The following is a 16875-nucleotide window of genomic DNA, read 5'->3' on the forward strand; positions in this document are numbered from 1 at the left end:
GGACTGTTACAATGCTTTCACACAGATACGGACCTATGGATAGACTGATTGCTTTTGCATCAAACCTCTTGGCCAAGGCTCAATGAGATTATTCACAGCTAGAGGAGGAAGCTCTTGCCATTATCAACAGTGTGACAAAATTCCACCAGTATATTTACGAAAGGAAGTTTTACTTGGTGACAGATTACAAGCCAATGACATCATTGTTTATTATCCCTTCCAAACCAGGCCCAGCATGTACAGCACAGAAGCTGCAAAGCAAGTCTTTGATATTGCCAAATATCATTGTGAAACAATGTATCAACTGATGGTCAAACATTCCAATGCAGACACCCTCTCTCATTTACCAGTTGGCAACAATACAGTGTTCGACATATCTGAAGACTCTTGTTTCCATGCTGATCTGCAGGGCCATGAAACTCTTGCTGGATTTCCCATCAATCACTGTTGGCTCTCTCAGGCAACAACTGTGGACCCTAGTCTGCTGGGGTACATCCACATTGGTTGGCCATATGCTGTCAAATCTGTTCACAATCCGAACAGGTTGCTGATAATTTATACTTCAGCACGGCTTCTCTGTATAAATGGGTGTCACTCTGCTTCACTAGGATAATGATCAATCATATGCAATAGTTCCACATTCTCCCCAGAAAAAAGTTCTTCATCTCTTACATCAAGATCATTGGAGCACAGTGTGTACAAAGCAGCTCACCCAATGCCACTGTACATGAGTCAAATTGGACTCGGGCTGAACAGTTGACCTCTCATCGTTAGACATGTGTGGAGCACCAGGCTGCTCCACCTCAAAGGTTCTTCAATTTGTTGAAATTCAGCACCCTTTGACAGGGACTACACATTAATTGTGCAGGTCCATTTTGGACTCTCAGATGATAGACCGCAGTTTACATCAACTGACTTTCAGGCAATTTTGTAATGCCAATAGCATTTACCATGCGACAAGTGCACCATTCCAGCCGCAGTCTAACAGCTAAACAGAGAACTTTGTCAGAACTTTTAAGCAACAAATGGACAAGTTACATGCCTTCCACACACAGCAGCAGGCTCCAGTGATTTTTCTGTCCTCATACTGTTCCCAGTCAAACAATGATAACTTACTTGTCAAACTACTTCATGGACACTGATGCAGAACACTGCTGCATCTGCTGCATCCACCACAGCAGTCGGCCATTCCTCCACAGTACACTAAATTTAATGTCAATTATCATCTCTTTTTCAGAGTCTTTGGCAGCAACAGCTGCTTGGAATGGAGTGTCATCACTGCTCTCTCAATCTCGTTCAGGCTTCATCCAGGCTGCACAGAATCAACTTCTCTCCTGTTGGCTGGGTGATCCTGCCACAGATATCTGTGTTTCAGAGATGGATCACTATAGGATCTCACAGCCCCAGCCACCCTCGCCTCCTTTGGATCCCACATCACTGGCACCAGAAGGAGGGCCCATCATCATTGATGTAGCAGCAGCACCACCAACGTCTCCACAGAGCTGGCAGCCCATGCTGCAGAGGTCTGGTCCTCTCTGCACTGATGCTTTCTTGCACTCCTCTGATGGTTCAAAGGTGCTATTGCATCATCACTGATTGCACAAGGTGCTCCGTCTCTGGGTATGGGCAGGGGCTTGCCAAATAGCAAGTCATTATTAAGCAAAGAAGGGAAAGTTGAAAGGTGGCAGATATACATAGAGAGCCTATGTAAGTGGAACAAACTTGAGGACAATGTTATAGAAAGAGAAAAGGAAGTTGGTGAATACGAGATGTAAGATATGATTCTGTGAGAGGAATTTGACAGAGCACTGAAGGTGTAACTGGAAACTAGGTCCCTGGAGTAGACAATATTCCCTCAGACTTATAAAAGAATGTAATAATGCCAATTCAAAAGAAGGTCTAAATAATACCAAGCTCTCAGTTTAGTAAGTCATGGATGCAAAATACTTACACTAATTATTTACAGAAGAATGGAGAAACTAGCAGAAGCCAAACTTGGGAATATCAGTTTGGGTCCTGGAGAAATTTAGAAAAACTTGAGGCAACAGTGAGACTATGATTTATCTTAGAAGACAGGCTGAAGAAAGAATGGACTACACTCTTCAAAATTTTGAAGGTAGCAAGGATAACATACAGGGGCTGAAGGTTTATTTACAGTTTGTACAGATACCAGACTGCAGTTCTAAAAGTCAAAGGACATGAAATGGAAGTCATAATGGAGAAGGAAATGAATCTGTACATTGAGCAAGCTGTTAAGAAAACCAGTGAGAAACTTGGAAAGCAAATTAAAGCTCAGGAAGTTTGTTGATAATATTGCAGTTCTGTCAGAGGCAGCAAAGGACTTGGAAGAGTGAGTGAACAGGATGAATACTGTCATGAAAAGAGGTTAGAGGATGAACATCAATAAAAGTAAAAAAAAGGGCAATGGAATGTAGTCAGAGTGAATCAGGTGATGTAGAAGGAATTAGATAAGCAAATGAGACACTAAAACTACTAGATGAGTATTATTACTCTGGGCAGCAAAATCACATGATGGCCAAGGTATGGAAGATATAAAACGAAGACTGGCAATAGCATGAAAAGAATATTCGGAAAAGAGGAATTTGTTTACATCTAACATAAAATTCATGTGTAAGGAAGTCTTTTCTGAAGTCATTTGTTTGGAGTGTATCCTTTTATGAAAGTAATAAACAGACAATGGTCTATTCAGTCAAAAAGAAGATAAAAGCTTTTGAAATATGCCAATATAGAAGAATGCTCAAGATTAGATGGGTAGACCAGATAACAAATGAGGAGGTGTTGAATTGAAATGGGAAAAAAAGAAATTTATGGCAGACTAAAAGAAGGGATAAGTTGATAGGACACATCCCAAGGCATCAATGAATTTTTGATTTGGTTATGGAAAGAAGTGTGGGGGTAAAAATTGTACAAGTAGAACAGGACAATAATCAGGTTCAAATGGATGTGGGTTGTGGAAATTATGCAGAGATGAAGAGGCTTGTACAGGAAAGACTAGCATGGAGAGCAGTATCAAACCATTCTGCAGTGTGTGGACCACACAAAGAACAACAGATAATGGGGGTTCTAGGCATCAGACACATAATTACACTGCCTGCATCCAGAGTATAAGATTGGATGTCAGTTTAACTTACACATTATCAGCAGTTATATAAATGTTTAGAGTAGCTATTCTCCATGAGAGGTATAATGGCCACTGAACTGCATTAGTGTTGTTCATGTTTAGTGTTGTTATCAGACCTGGTAGTGTACATAAGGAGCATGAACGGCATCAGACACTGAGTGATCACGCTGGAGCACACAAAGAAGCTGTGTACTCATGTGACAAGCATCACCAGCACCTGATGGAGTTTGAAAGGGGTGCTCGTCAGAATAGGGGTCAGGAGCAGTGGGCATTGTGATAATTAAAAGTAATCCAGCTGGAATGGACCCTGTTTATTCATGTAACGATGGTACATGGGTGCCTACATAGGGCTGAGCAGCCCCAAGAGGGATTGCTGTCTGTTCATCAGGAGGTTGGAGGAGAGAGGCAGAGGCTAGAGGAGCGACTACTCGGGGCGAGGTCTGAAGCTAAGAGAGTGCGGAGCTGTTTTCAAGCCGCCCTCACTGCTTCCGGCCGTGTCCCCATGTGATCACATGACTAATCTTTGATTGGAGGGTTGATTCCGCCAACGCGCCTTGCTAGTAGTGTACCCTCATCAGCACAACCAGCCAGTGGGACTAACGTCTGACCGAGGAGCACGTGGCAGGAATGTGCCGACCACGGTCTTCCGGCCAGCACCTTCCTCCACAGTATGCCCAAGCCAACTACGGCCACACATCATGTATGGAAAAATTATTTAATAAAATTTTATCGGTAATGATCCCTCTTGGGGGGTCTCCTCCCTGCACAGGGGTGTCACTGGTGGGCCTCCATTTAGGTGGCTGATTGAATCATGCAATACACAGATATGTGGGTGCATTTAGAAGTGAAAGTGCTCTGATACTGAACTGCACAGGAGTGTGAGGGCACACAAACATACTTAAAATTACATTTATTGCTGAATCATTGTAGACTCACAAATCAGGATGCATAAGAATGCATTTCTGTTTTCCTCCTTTCTTCATACGTAATGCAGTTTCACCAGCAATATGTTTTTTCAACTTATATGACTTTTACTATTAATCAAGACTAAGCTGTTGCAGGATATTAAGAAATGTTACAACTGTGAATCTCCTCCCATATATTCACAATGGGGAACAACTTTACCACACTCCCATCTTGCTGGTGTTCCACAACAGCTGATAATTTGCGTGAACTGAATTCAAACTACTTGTCATTAAGACAATGAACAATTTTGTTGAAAATGTTGTGAAAGCTCATAGTACTTTTATACATTTTAGGTGAGATAGTAAGAGTTCCTGCAAGCGGAACTGACAAAGAGCAAATACTTATACCACTGAAAGAATTCATGAAAAAACAAGATGAGTTAACGAAAAAAGATGAGATGATTGATGCATTACAGAAAAAGGTAAGATATAAAACATTATCATGTGTGGTATTATGTAAGCCAGCAATATGAAAAGGTAGAGCACTACTCACCACATAGAGCCACATAGAGGAGGCACTGAGTGGCAGACAGGCACAATGAAAAAAACGGCTACGTATAATTCAGGTACTGGATTAAGTCCTTTGGACCAAATCAAACAATGGAAAGTCCAAGATGAAGTAAGAACAATATGGAAGGGATTGATGGCTACTCACCAGATAGTGGAAGTGTTGAATAGAAGACAGGCACAATGAAAAATAAGTCTAGAAATATTTTGTGTGTGAGTTTTGTTGTGTACATCTGATGAAAGACTTAGTTCAGTAGCTGAATGACATCTTAGCACACTTTTTCCTTGTGCCTGTCTATCACTCAACACATCAACATCTCCCATATCAATCCTTTTCAAATTGATAAACAATGAAAAATCCAGGATGGAATGAGACAATATTATGAAAAGTATAGTTGATACCATACAGCGGAGATGCTGAGTCGCAAATAGGCACAACAAAAAGACTGTCATAGAGTGAGCTTTCAACCAACAAGGCCTCCTTTGAAATTAGACCAGACACACACACACACACACACACACACACACACACACACACACGACCAGAGTCTCTGTGGTCATGTGGTCGTGCGCGCGCGCGCGCGCGCGTGTGTATGTGTGTGTGTGTGTGTGTGTGTGTGTGTGTGTGTGTGTGTGTGTGTGTGTGTGAGAGATCTAATTTTGAAGAAGGCCTTGTTGGCTGAAAGCTCAGTTCCTGACAGTCTTTTAGTTGTGCTAATCTGCAACTCTGCATCTCTACTATATGGTAAGTAGCAACTATCCTTTTCATAATATTGTTACTTTTCAAACAGTTAGTATTCCATCCCAGTTTTCCCATTGTTTTATGAAAGCCATTTACTGCTTGGATTTACATACAGTGTTACTCAAAACTCATTCATTTCACTGTTACTAACTAGATCATGAAACATTCTTAATGGATAATGGATACTTTTGGATTACTAACATGGAAGGCCACAGAGCATATCCTTGATATTTGTTTTTTATCACACTGCATCATGTATTGTTCTTTAGTTCAATAAAGTGATCTTGAATTTGAAATTGCTAAAATTACATTCTGTGTGTGTGTGTGTGTGTGTGTGTGTGTGTGTGTGTGTGTGTGTGTGTGAGAGAGAGAGAGAGAGAGAGGGAGGGGGGGGGGGGGAAGGGGGGATAAACAGCTGCACATGCATACATCTACATGTACATTTGCAGTCATACACTGCTGCCGTGTCTTTATGTAGGATACTGAAGTGGGACACCAATCTTCACAAGTCTTTGCTTGTATTTCTGAATGTGGAATGAGTCAATTCACTTGTAAATATGGCTACAAGCCAAATATTTATAAGTTTATTTTTATTATTATTATTATTGATATACAGATGTGAGTTAGTAATTCCTACCCAACACCTTTTACACATTACAATAGTAGAAATTCTTCTACAGAAGAGGAGAAGCTGTTAAGGAGAAACTTGTTCTGTTTATTTGCAAATTTTACTTTGCTTTCTGTGAGACATTTTATATCAGTGGGTAAGTGATCAAAACTTTTAGCTGGAATGTTGTGCACCCATTTTTGTGCTAAAGGCAACTTTATTATGGAGGCATTAATGTCATTTTTGCTTCTAGTATTGTCATTATGTACATCAGTGTTCATTTTGAACTGTAGTGGATTATTTGCAACACACATCATCAGTTAACAAATATTCTGTGAAGCATTAGTCAGAATGCCATACTCCTTAAACAGATCTCTACAAGATGATCATGGGTGGGCACCACGCGTTATTGTTATTGCACATTTTTGAGCTATGAAGACTCTCTCTTAAAGATGAGTTACTACAGGACATAAAGATGAGTTACCCCAGGACATTAGTCCATACAACATCATTAAATGAAAATATGCAAAATGTATATTCTGCATGGTCCCATTAAACTATTTTTTGAAATCCTTACATTCTTAAGTCATTAAAAATATGTGTTTGTACAGTAATTTGCTCAACCTGATGCAAAGACAACATAATGAAAAAAGAATATGATTTACAGAAACATACATTTGGCCTATGAGAGTTTGCAATTTACATATAGTTGCTTCACATTTAAATTCTGAGGACTGGATAGATGAATAAAAGGTAATTTTTATTCACACCATGTAGCAATGTCTTTGAGTAATTTCATGATGTGCCCTCAGTGTTGAGATCATAAGAAAAAGCTTGCAATACCATTATTGGATGACTATTTTAAGTTCATGAGTCCTAGAGATGATTTCAAGAGTAACACGTGGTTCAAAATGAGAGTGTGGCAAACATTCACCTGAGGTTATGATAGGGGGTTGTGTATCATTAGCACACTCATTCACTGATGAGAATAATGCAGCTCTGTCTTCCTTCTGTAATATCTCAAGAGTGAATTTGAAATATTTAGCTGAGTAGGGCCACATAAAGGAACTGAGGCTCAAGTTTAGAAGAATAGTTGACCAAACACTGGACAGATATGTACTTAGTAATATGGTTCAGGGTGGGAGGGACACTTCTTGGTATACAGGCACCATAAAGACACTTCTGTTGAAGTAGTGACCACCGCACAATAAGTGTGAAACAAATCATAAAGCCCTAGATGGAGAGATGCTAAATCAAATACATTTGGTGTCAAAAGGGCAATATGTGATGCCTTAACAACTATTGTAGACCTCTCATAAAATCTGAATAAATTGTGGTCATATGGTAAAGGCTGCCAGTGGCACCAAAGTTAGTGTCCAGACAGCTAATGGATGGCATGGGAGCTGAAGTTAACAACAAAACAACATCAATAATGCTGAACTCAATTTTCAAATGTTCCTTTACCAAGGAAGATCCAGGGGTACAATTGCAGTTTAACTCTCGCATCAGTGCAAAGTCAGGTGATAGTAGTGTCAACAATATTGAGAAACAGCTGAAACTGCTAAGATTAAAGAAGGCTTCAGAATCTGATGGAATCCTTGTGAGATTTTACACAGAATTTGCAGATGAGTTAGTTCCTCTCTTAACCATAATATATACCGAGGCAATGAAAGTTATGGGATACCTCCTATTGCTATGTTGTACCTCCTTTTGCATGATGTAATGCAGCAACTTGATGTAGCATGGACACAAGTTGTTAGAAGTCCCCTGCAGAAATATTGCACATGAAATTATTGTTAACAAAGCTTATAATTTTGTAGGGTGTACTCATCCATTTGCTTTATATCTGCTGCTGCCACAAGCTCATGTTGTCAACTGTAACATGGTTTTTACTTCATGTATGATCAATACAAACATTATGTTTCAGAACCTTTATTCTAAATCATGTCATAATTATACTAACATGCTTACAACACTGACCTACATCATACTTAAGCAATTACATGCTTCTTGCAAAATATCTTCTAAGACACTGCTCTCCCATGCCAACATGGCTGCCGCTTTATATACACTCCTGGAAATTGAAATAAGAACACTGTGAATTCATTGTCCCAGAAAGGGGAAGCTTTATTGACACATTCCTGGGGTCAGATACATCACATGATCACACTGACAGAACCACAGGCACATAGACACAGGCAACAGAGATGCACAATGTCGGCACTAGTACAGTGTATATCCACCTTTCGCAGCAATGCAGGCTGCTATTCTCCCATGAGACGATCGTAGAGATGCTGGATGTAGTCCTGTGTAACGGCTTGCCATGCCATTTCCACCTGGCACCTCAGTTGGACCAGCGTTCGTGCTGGACGTGCAGACCGCGTGAGACGACGCTTCATCCAGTCCCAAACATGCTCAATGGGGGACAGATCCGGAGATCTTGCTGGCCAGGGTAGTTGACTTACACCTTCTAGAGCACGTTGGGTGGCATGGGATACATGCGGACGTGCATTGTCCTGTTGGAACAGCAAGTTCCCTTGCCGGTCTAGGAATGGTAGAACGATGGGTTCGATGACGGTTTGGATGTACCGTGCACTATTCAGTGTCCCCTCGACGATCTCCAGTGGTGTACGGCCAGTGTAGGAGATCGCTCCCCACTCCATGATGCCGGGTGTTGGCCCTGTGTGCCTCGGTCGTATGCAGTCCTGATTGTGGAGCTCACCTGCACGGCGCCAAACATGCATACGACCATCATTGGCACCAAGGCAGAAGCGACTCTCATCGCTGAAGACGACACGTCTCCATTCGTCCCTCCATTCACGCCTGTCGCGACACCACTGGAGGCGGGCTGCACGATGTTGGGGCGTGAGCGGAAGACGGCCTAACGGTGTGCGGGACCGTAGCCCAGCTTCATGGAGACGGTTGCGAATGGTCCTCACCGATACCCCAGGAGCAACAGTGTCCCTAATTTGCTGGGAAGTGGTGGTGCGGTCCCCTACGGCACTGCGTAGGATCCTACGGTCTTGGCGTGCATCCATGCGTCGCTGCGGTCCGGTCCCAGGTCGACAGGCACGTGCATCTTCCGCCGACCACTGGCGACAACATCGATGTACTGTGGAGACCTCACGCCCCACGTGTTGAGCAATTCGGCGGTACGTCCACCCGGCCTCCCGCATGCCCACTATATGCCCTCGCTCAAAGTCCGTCAACTGCACATACGGTTCACGTCCACGCTGTCGTGGCATGCTACCAGTGTTAAAGACTGCTATGGAGCTCCGTATGCCACGGCAAACTGGCTGACACTGACGGCGGCGGTGCACAAATGCTGCGCAGCTAGCGCCATTCGACGGCCAACACTGCGGTTCCTGGTGTGTCCGCTGTGCCGTGCGTGTGATCATTGCTTGTACAGCCCTCTCGCAGTGTCCGGAGCAAGTATGGTGGGTCTGACACACCGGTGTCAATGTGTTCTTTTTTCCATTTCCAGGAGTGTATAAATCTGAACAATCCTCAGTATTGCTATAAAGGGTTTTTTAATAATACAATTAAAACTGTTGCCTTAAAATTAATGACATATTCCAGCAATTGCACTGGCTTTAATGGAGCAAATACATTTATCGACTTTTAAGTATTTAACATTTTAGGCGTATGTGAATACACAAATATGAAATATTAACAATACTTCTATTATTTTTATGAAATGCAGAAGATACATGGTTTGAAAAATGTTCCCATCAATGTATATGTTTCCAAGTCTCCCATTGAATGTGGCAAAATAGATCATTTATTTATTATTGACAAAACACCTAAAGTACTACCTATGTTTACACGCCACTTATATAATTTTCACTAATTACATTTTAATTTTTTAATCAATTTTGATTCTCACAGTTAGTTTTTTGTTTAAATATCACAGTGTTAATTTAGATACTGTTTTAACACAAATCCATCTCAGTTAAAAAAAAAAGAAAACGTTGACCAATGTACTCGATCATTTGTTCCAGATTTCACCTATTTATGTTAATCCTAAATATTCCTACCAATTACAGGAGCTATACACCTCAACACAACTACAATTCAGTAAACAGTTTTATGGTATCAGTTTTGTAAGCATAGGTTTATATATACCACTGCCTTTTGTTTACATCAGTGATTCCTGTTTATTTCAAATTGGATCGAAAAATATGTGTTGTAAATGGATTTCAATGGACTGTTATGTTTCATGGTACAGGATGTTGTGCATGAACTGACCTCTTTATTATGTCCCAAAAAATTTGATGGGATTCATGTCAGGCAATATGGGTGTCCAAATCATTTTGTTGAACTGTCCACAATGTTTTTCAAACTAATCACAAACAATTATGGCCCAGTGACATGATGTCATTGTTTGGGAACATTAAGTCCATAAATGGCTGTAAGTGGTCTCCAGGTAGTCAAACATAACCATTTCCAATCATTATTCAGTTCAGTTGGAGGATCCAGTCCATGCCAGTAGACACAGCCCACACCAGTAGGAAGCCACCACCAGCTTGCACAGTGCCTTGTTGACAACTTGGGTCCACGGCTTTGTGGGGCCTGCACCACACTTGAACCCTATAATCAGTTCTTCCCAACTGAAATCAGGACTCATCTGACTAGGTCACAGTTTTCCAGTCATCTAGGGCTCAACCAATGTGGTCATGAGCCCAGAAGAGGCACTGCAGTTGATGTCATGCTGTTAGCAAAGACACTTGCGTTGGTCGTCTGCTGTGATAGTCCATTAATGCCAAATTTCACGGCACTGTCACAGTGGATACATTTGTCATATGTCCTATATTGATTTCTGCAGTTATTTCATGTACCATTGCCCATCTGTAAGCTCTGAAACTCTATGCAAATGCTGCTACACTCATTCGTTAAGTAAAGGTTGTTGATCACTGCATTGCCCTTTGTGAGAGCTAATGCCCGAACTTAGGTATTCTCAGCACAATATTGACATTGTGGATCTTGGAATACTGAATTCCCTAACACTTTCTGAAATGGAATGTCCCATGCATCTAGCTCCAACTACCATTCTGTGTTCAAAGTCTGTTAATTCCCATCGTGCAGCCATAATCACATCAAGAACCTTCCATTGTGAATCATCTAAGTACAAACAACAGCTCCACCAATGTACTGTCCTTTTATACCTTGTGCACGTAGTTAGAAGAGAGCACAGGTTGACACCCTCCTACAAAATCATGGCAGAAATCGATCCACAAAAGTCCAGTGTCATTAACATCAGATTTTTGTGGAATCTGCTAATATATCATGAGCTCAAACCTAATGTGATATCTCAGACAGAATGACCTCCATCCTGAATTCCAAAACTGAAATCTGTGATGGGCTTGAGCATTTCTTGGTTGGAAAGATTCAATATGTTACCTTTGGTGGAACTTTATTGACAGTTGTAGAAGTACTTCAGATATGCCCCAGGTAAGGGCCAGGACTCTTACTGTTCATGTTTTATATTAATGACATGGCATAAAATATTCAGTGCAACTTCAGGCTTTTTGCAGATGATACAGTTGCCTATAATGAGGTTGTGTCTGAAAAAAATCTGCACAAATATTTAGTGACTGTTTTTTGAAACCCTGCGTGCAGAATTTCAAGAATGATTACTAATTGAGGAATCTACAAATACACTACAGCTGTCTGATAACCACTCCCACAAGGAGTGAAGAGAGACAAGATTAGACTAATTACAATGTGCACAGTGGCATTTAATATAATTAACCTATTTTTAGCACTAGAGACCTGATAATAAATGAATAATAAAGCTGGACAACTCACAAAAAATCTTTGATGGCTCAGTTCACAAATTATTCCACCAGCATTGTGTACAGCATTCAGAGATGATTTTGAAGTCATCTGAAAGGACTGAAAACACACAGTTGACTTTAAAAACTTTCAAATTCCTGCTACACAATAATATGTTCAATTTAAATATTTTGCAGTCTTTATGTCTGTAGTAGTACGTTATGTGTGAATAAAAACATTGTTGTGACTACAGAAACTGTTCCTTTTCTCAAATTGAAACAGTCTCTGTGCTGTGCCATTGCTACAGTTCACAAACAACACTTGTTGTTGAATGAAAACTTTATAGAACTATTCAAGCTAGACAACAACAGCAGTTGAACTGTAGGTCCTGCCTAATAGGTCTACATATTCTCCCAGCATGTCTTACAGGAACTATCTATAAGGACTCCACTCAGAACACTTTTCCAGACTTGTTAAAGGATGTGGACCTGCAGGTAATATAAAGCTTGTGGTTTGTACATGTTGAAGCAATTTTTAGTTACATCGTTCAAGATGAAGTGCTTAATAGACAAATAGATAGGAAAGAAACAATTCCATGACCTGCATTTTCCCACAGCATCAAATCCTTAGGTTTAGATCTCTGTGGCCCCTTAAGACAAGTGGTGTATGCAGTACAAATTTTTAATGCAGCGGTGCTTTTTCAGTGTGTAATTGAAGTCTGCAAAATTATTTTACATCATTCAGAAGTATTTGAAAGGGTGTGACATCTATGCTCCAGTGATCACTTGCAAGTGTATAATCAGGAAAAGAACATTTTAATCACTTGTTATGATTTTCTCAGATGTTCAGTATATGAAAAGGAAAATTCCTTTGAGAAAACTGTAAGTCTATGAGAGATAATTGCTGGCCACAACTTACTTGCACAAGGAAGAATGTTTAGCACTGCCAGCACATGCACATAAAAGTATGCCAAACTAAACTAACTTTTAAAACTATTAATTGCTTCATCAGGGAATAAAGAGGGATCAATAAGGGAAGGTAAAATACTGGGCAGCCACACAAACGGAACTGCCGGCTATCATGGCAGAGTTAAGCGGCGCGTGCAACTTAGTGGCAGTGTGTTCTGCCAGCCAGTGCTAGAGGCGTTCTTGCCAAACATTCAATCAGCCGCTAACTATGCACGTGCAAGAGCCTTTTTCTGGTGCGGATGGTCACACGATGATATCACCATCCACCAATCATCATTCCAGAATCAGCGGAGGAAGACTGGAGCAGCCGTGTTAAAGAGCCAGAAGAAAGGGAATCACGCATCTTTCAACCCGCCGCAGACTGCCACCCGGAAGATACTTCGATGCAGCTGGAATGTCCAAATGCCACATCTTTGCTATGCCAGCCATCAACCCCAGACTCTGCACCCGTCTATCTCCTCAGCATCCACTGGAAAGCATCAAGAGAAAACCCAACAAAGGAATGTAAATTCAGTTCAGTTACTAATATTTCAGTTCAATAAGGTGGCATATTCTTTGGCTTGTTATAAAATTTTGGTAGGAGAAGAAGCCTTTTGTTTTTGAAGCAAGTTTATCTTTTTGTAAAATTAAGCGGTGGCTTTGCTCCACCTAATAAAAATTTTTTTGTTCACACATGGGTGTTAATCGGTGAATATAACACAGGCTTCTCAGAGCCCAAGGTGACAGGGACCCATCTGTTGTGAGGATAGGGGCAGGGCCAGTCCAAGAACATTTTTTTCACACAAGCAGCATATCAATCGGTGCCCCTCCTGTTTTCCCACATGAATTACATATCATTTTATGACACTGCCTCTCTTTTCTTCACTCCCCTCACCCACTTCCACGTATATTATTAGCCATTCCTTGGTCTCTTGGCAAGGCCTTTAAGAATAAATCTAAATTTAGTGAGTGTGGAAATGGGTTACTTTTGCTACTAAATTGATACACCCTGTGTACAAATTCTACACTAGGAGCCCCTCTGGTACCCCTCTCAGCCTGGCACCCCAATTAGTCTTAAACCAGCTGTGGGTAAGGAAAAACGAAGATGCAAGGGCAAGGCCTCAGAGAGACCTGGAGGTCAAATGTAGTACATTGGTAAGATGGCTGAAAGACATGGAGGAGTGTATTGAAAAAAGAGGTAGGTACTGGACCAGAGTGAATGCATGAATGCAGAAAGGTGATGGGAAAATAGGACAAGATGGTGGGGCTTATGTTCTAAACAGACCCAGCCTGGAACTGGAAACTGTTCAAGATGATGATCACGATGATGATAGTGGTGGTGGTGGTAAGCATTGTGCCAGCTTCTATCCTGAGCTGATGGGGGGGGGGGGGGGGGGGGGGGGTGTGAGGGGGGGGGGCATGTGAGAAGTAAAGATAGAGTAAGAAGAAGAGTAATGGAATGACCAGTGTAATTAATAAGTAGGAGAAAAAAGAGACTGTAGAAAAAAGTAATGATAAGTGATGGGAATGAGGGTAATCAAGATGAAAAAGTAAAGACTCACAAATAAAATATTATATATGACATAATACATAAAACTGTGTAATGAAGATGAAAAAAAAGGTTGTAGTGATGCAAAAAGGAAAATGGGGGGTGGGAAAGATTCTAATGGTAATTAAGTCCAGGATTGTGTCAAAATGTGAGGATATGTTGGAGGGTAAGTCACTATCTCTGGATTTCAAAGAAACTACTATCAGGATCCAAACAACCTGTGTGAGTGTGTGGTGAAGCAGGCACTCAGCTCCTTTGAGTCATACTGTAGAGCATGTTCAGCAACTGGATAAAATATGACCCCAAGGCAGACAGTTCTATGCCCATTGATGCACTTAGCCAGAATTGGGGTGGCCATTCCTACATAAAATGTTGTGCATTGGACATATATTGGTTGGTAAACAACATGTGTGATTTTACAAGTTGTTCTGTCTTTGATGTTGTAGAATTTACCAGTTACAAGGCTGCAGTGTGCAGTAGTGGGTGGGTATATGGGACAGGTTTCACTATGGTAATGATTGCAGGGGTAGAAGCCCTCAGCAAGGAAATTGTTCTGCCATTAATAATCAGCTTATATTTGAGGAATCCACATATGTAGTTCCTAAAAGTGTATTTGATATATCCTGATATTTTGTAGGAGTGGTCAATACAGTTTAAATTCATTGGAAAGTTAGAATAAGTGCAAAGATCTTTGCTGTGGTCTCTGTAAGATACATGGTTATCTGTTTCCCACAATATTCTTATTGCTTGTACTTCTTCAAAACAGAAAAAAATCAGTTTCTGCATTTCCCTAAAAAATTATTTCACAGGACAACAGCATGACCAAGCATGCAAAAGAAATTCATCTACAACTGTATGTTAACATAATGAGAGAGATTTTTAAGTGCTAACATGGTAAACTGACCACTTCACTCAGCTTATTGATGTGCAAATTTCGTTTAACTCATTATCTATTTAGTACCAGGGAATTTTACAAGTCAATTAACATTTAGTGTATTGTCATCAATGTTTACTTTTCATTCCAGCAGGCTGAAATTTTGTATTAGTTGACTGTGTACTACAGATCCCTCCATGAAATAGAAATTTCAGGAATGTGGTATTTGTCTATAATAACAACAAATGTTATTGCAAACTGTTGCATCTGCAACTGTATGTTAACATAATGAGAGAGATTTTTAAGTGGTAACATGGTAAACTGACCACTTCACTCAGCTTATTGATGTGCAAATTTCGTTTAACTCATTATCTATTTAGTACCAGGGAATTTTACAAGTCAATTAACATTTAGTGTATTGTCATCAATGTTTACTTTTCATTCCAGCAGGCTGAAATTTTGTATTAGTTAACTGTGTACTACAGATCCCTCCATGAAATAGAAATTTCAGGAATGTGGTATTTGTCTATAATAACAACAAATGTTATTGCAAACTGTTGCATATACATGTGGTAATCATATTATTAAAATTACCAGATGTGACACTACATTGAAAAAAATCTCTGCTCCTTTAGTTGTATCAAATAGTACCATACATCTCCCCCTGCAAGCTTAATGTTTGTATGAGGACATTGATGTTTATCAAAAAGCAAATACCTTCTCACTGTAAGCATAGAGACCTACCTGTACAATGCGCATTGATGTATCTTTCATTCTTCTGAGAAATGTAAGTAGTAATATTACAAATTCCAAACCCATAACATAAAAGAATGGCACTGCATAAATATTGGCATCTTAGCTTATAAACAGTTTACATACAATTTATAGGTAGATGAGCATCTAAAATTTAAAATATTTTGTGCACAATTTGGTAGATATCACAAAATTCCCAAATAGGAAATACTCATTTTATGTTTTTCATTTCATATACACACTTAGCATTTTAAAACTTGCTTTACTGCATGAATTTACATTTAAATATTACTTCACACTATAGCAATATTCAAATAGATGGTGAATATTTAATTTACTTCATAAAATGATCAGCTCTTTCACATTCTTTACATTGGATTCAAGTCTGTTATAAGTTAAGTTCCCTGCATTTAAAGGATCTCTATCTGTTATTATATATATCTCTCAGCTGGTCACCTTTCTTATTTAGCTATTCCTATGTTTATGGTACAGTGTAACTGGTAGAAGCCATACAAGGCATCACAGTGTCAGCTAAAACTTCTGAATTTCCATTCAGCATGTTGATGGTGAGCAGAATGGACAAGCAAATGCACTGTCTAGTACTGATGCCATTGTGAAGGAACTTGACATTTGTTCACCAGCACAATGCTTGTCAGCATAATGAAGTAACTCGGCATGTAACAGCTCCGCTCGGTACCTTTGCCCCACCAAGCTAACATTTCAAACATGTTCACAACAACATTATTGGGACCTTTACCACCATTAGAAGGGTACTAATATTGCCTGAGAGGAATTGACCCTCTCTCTCATTGGCCTCATGTACATCCTATGAAAGACAGCAGCAGCAGCTCGAGCCATGACCTTTTTTCTGTAAGTGGATTCCATGCTTTGTGTTTCTCTCCATGTCATCATTGATGAGAGCAAGCAATTTGACTCATATGTCTTTAAAGATCTCTGTGCATTGCTTGACATTAACTGTATTTGAACCTGTGCCTACCAACTTGCTGCTAATGG

The 16875-nt window shown here is 40.3% G+C and overlaps 1 protein-coding gene across 1 annotated transcript in view; it reads left to right on the plus strand.

Moving 5' to 3' along the window:
- Nucleotides 1–16522, plus strand: part of LOC124605977 (sperm flagellar protein 1-like) — a 105347-nt gene extending 88825 nt beyond the window's left edge. Inside the window, exons 4-5 of the mRNA XM_047137942.1 lie at nucleotides 4402–4529; nucleotides 16418–16522. Coding sequence (XP_046993898.1) covers nucleotides 4402–4529; nucleotides 16418–16522 — 233 coding nt within the window. The remainder of the gene's footprint in view (nucleotides 1–4401; nucleotides 4530–16417) is intronic.
- Nucleotides 16523–16875: the final 353 nt, after the last annotated feature.

Source organism: Schistocerca americana, chromosome 3, assembly GCF_021461395.2.
Source record: "Schistocerca americana isolate TAMUIC-IGC-003095 chromosome 3, iqSchAmer2.1, whole genome shotgun sequence".
NCBI lineage: Eukaryota > Metazoa > Arthropoda > Insecta > Orthoptera > Acrididae > Schistocerca > Schistocerca americana.